Below are 1,024 nucleotides of genomic sequence, written 5' to 3' on the forward strand. Positions count from 1 at the left end.
TCCGGCGCTGCCCGCCGAGCCCTCGCTGGTGCGGCTGGGAGACAGGCGCGCTCCGGACGCGGCCGAGCCCAGCACCTCCTTGCCGCTCTCTTCTTCCAGGATCTCATCGGATTCCTCTTCGCTGGACGAAGGGTCCAGCATGGTGGAGCCTGGGGTGGAGGTGTCCCTGGAGTCCCCGGCTTGGGGTGCAAAAGGTGGGGGGCGCTGGAGGCAGCCGAGTCCCGGTGGGCGCTTTTTCCTAGGTCAGGGAGAGCTAGCGCTGCTGCTCAGCCTCGGCCGCCGCGACCGCTTCCTCCGCCCGGCGAGCGCGAGCTGGGCGCAGACCCAGGAGCGCGAGGGGAGGAGGAGAAGGGAGAGGCGCGTGTGTGCACCCGAGGTGGGCAAGGGCGAGAATCAATTGCGAGCCCCGAGCCCGCAGCCGGATGCCATCTGCAGCCGCTGAAGGAGGCGCCTCCAGAAAAGATGCCGAGTGTTGCAAGCTGTCGATGCAGCCAAGAGCCGGAGAGGCATCTTGCCGATTGGGGAGCGAGCGGCGCTTACGTGTTTATTGGCTTAACTCTCCAGTGTCCGCGGCGGAGAGGGCGGCTGCAAAGGCCTGTAGGGGGGAAAGCGCGGAGCGCCCCCAAAGTCTCAGAACTTCACTACTTTTGACCCTCATGCTCCCCAGCTATCTTTGCCCCCTCTCCTATGTAGACCACCTCTCCTTGCCGAGACCTCTCTTCCCCTCCCGGGGCTAAAAAGTTTTTTTTTTCTTGGTGGGGAAGGGAAAAATAAAGAAACTAATGGTAACTTCTGACCATCTCTGAGAGCAGACTTGCTGCAGGCCTTGAGAGGTCACACTAAGAGGAATTAGGCAAGATGGTACCTTCAAGGAAAGGTCCACCTTCCAGTTCAGACTTCACACCTGCGGTGTGGGTACTGGACTGTAGGAGGGGGTAGGAGGAAGGGCACCTGTGTAAATCTCTATTCCAGCAAGTATGGATACATGTGTCCTCTGTAAAATACAAAGGTATCAAATTCGAGT

The 1,024-nt window shown here is 60.0% G+C and overlaps 1 protein-coding gene across 1 annotated transcript in view; it reads right to left on the minus strand.

The window, feature by feature from the left end:
- Cadps (calcium dependent secretion activator) overlaps positions 1-535 on the minus strand; it is a 445,453-nt gene extending 444,918 nt beyond the window's left edge. The window contains 1 exon segment of the mRNA XM_026779941.1: positions 1-535. This exon segment is cut by the window's left edge and continues 27 nt beyond it. Within this exon segment, the coding sequence (XP_026635742.1) occupies positions 1-141 (141 nt within the window). The 5' untranslated portion in view covers positions 142-535.
- Between the last annotated feature and the right edge of the window lie 489 nt (positions 536-1,024).

This window comes from Microtus ochrogaster, chromosome 6, assembly GCF_000317375.1.
Source record: "Microtus ochrogaster isolate Prairie Vole_2 chromosome 6, MicOch1.0, whole genome shotgun sequence".
NCBI classification, from domain to species: domain Eukaryota; kingdom Metazoa; phylum Chordata; class Mammalia; order Rodentia; family Cricetidae; genus Microtus; species Microtus ochrogaster.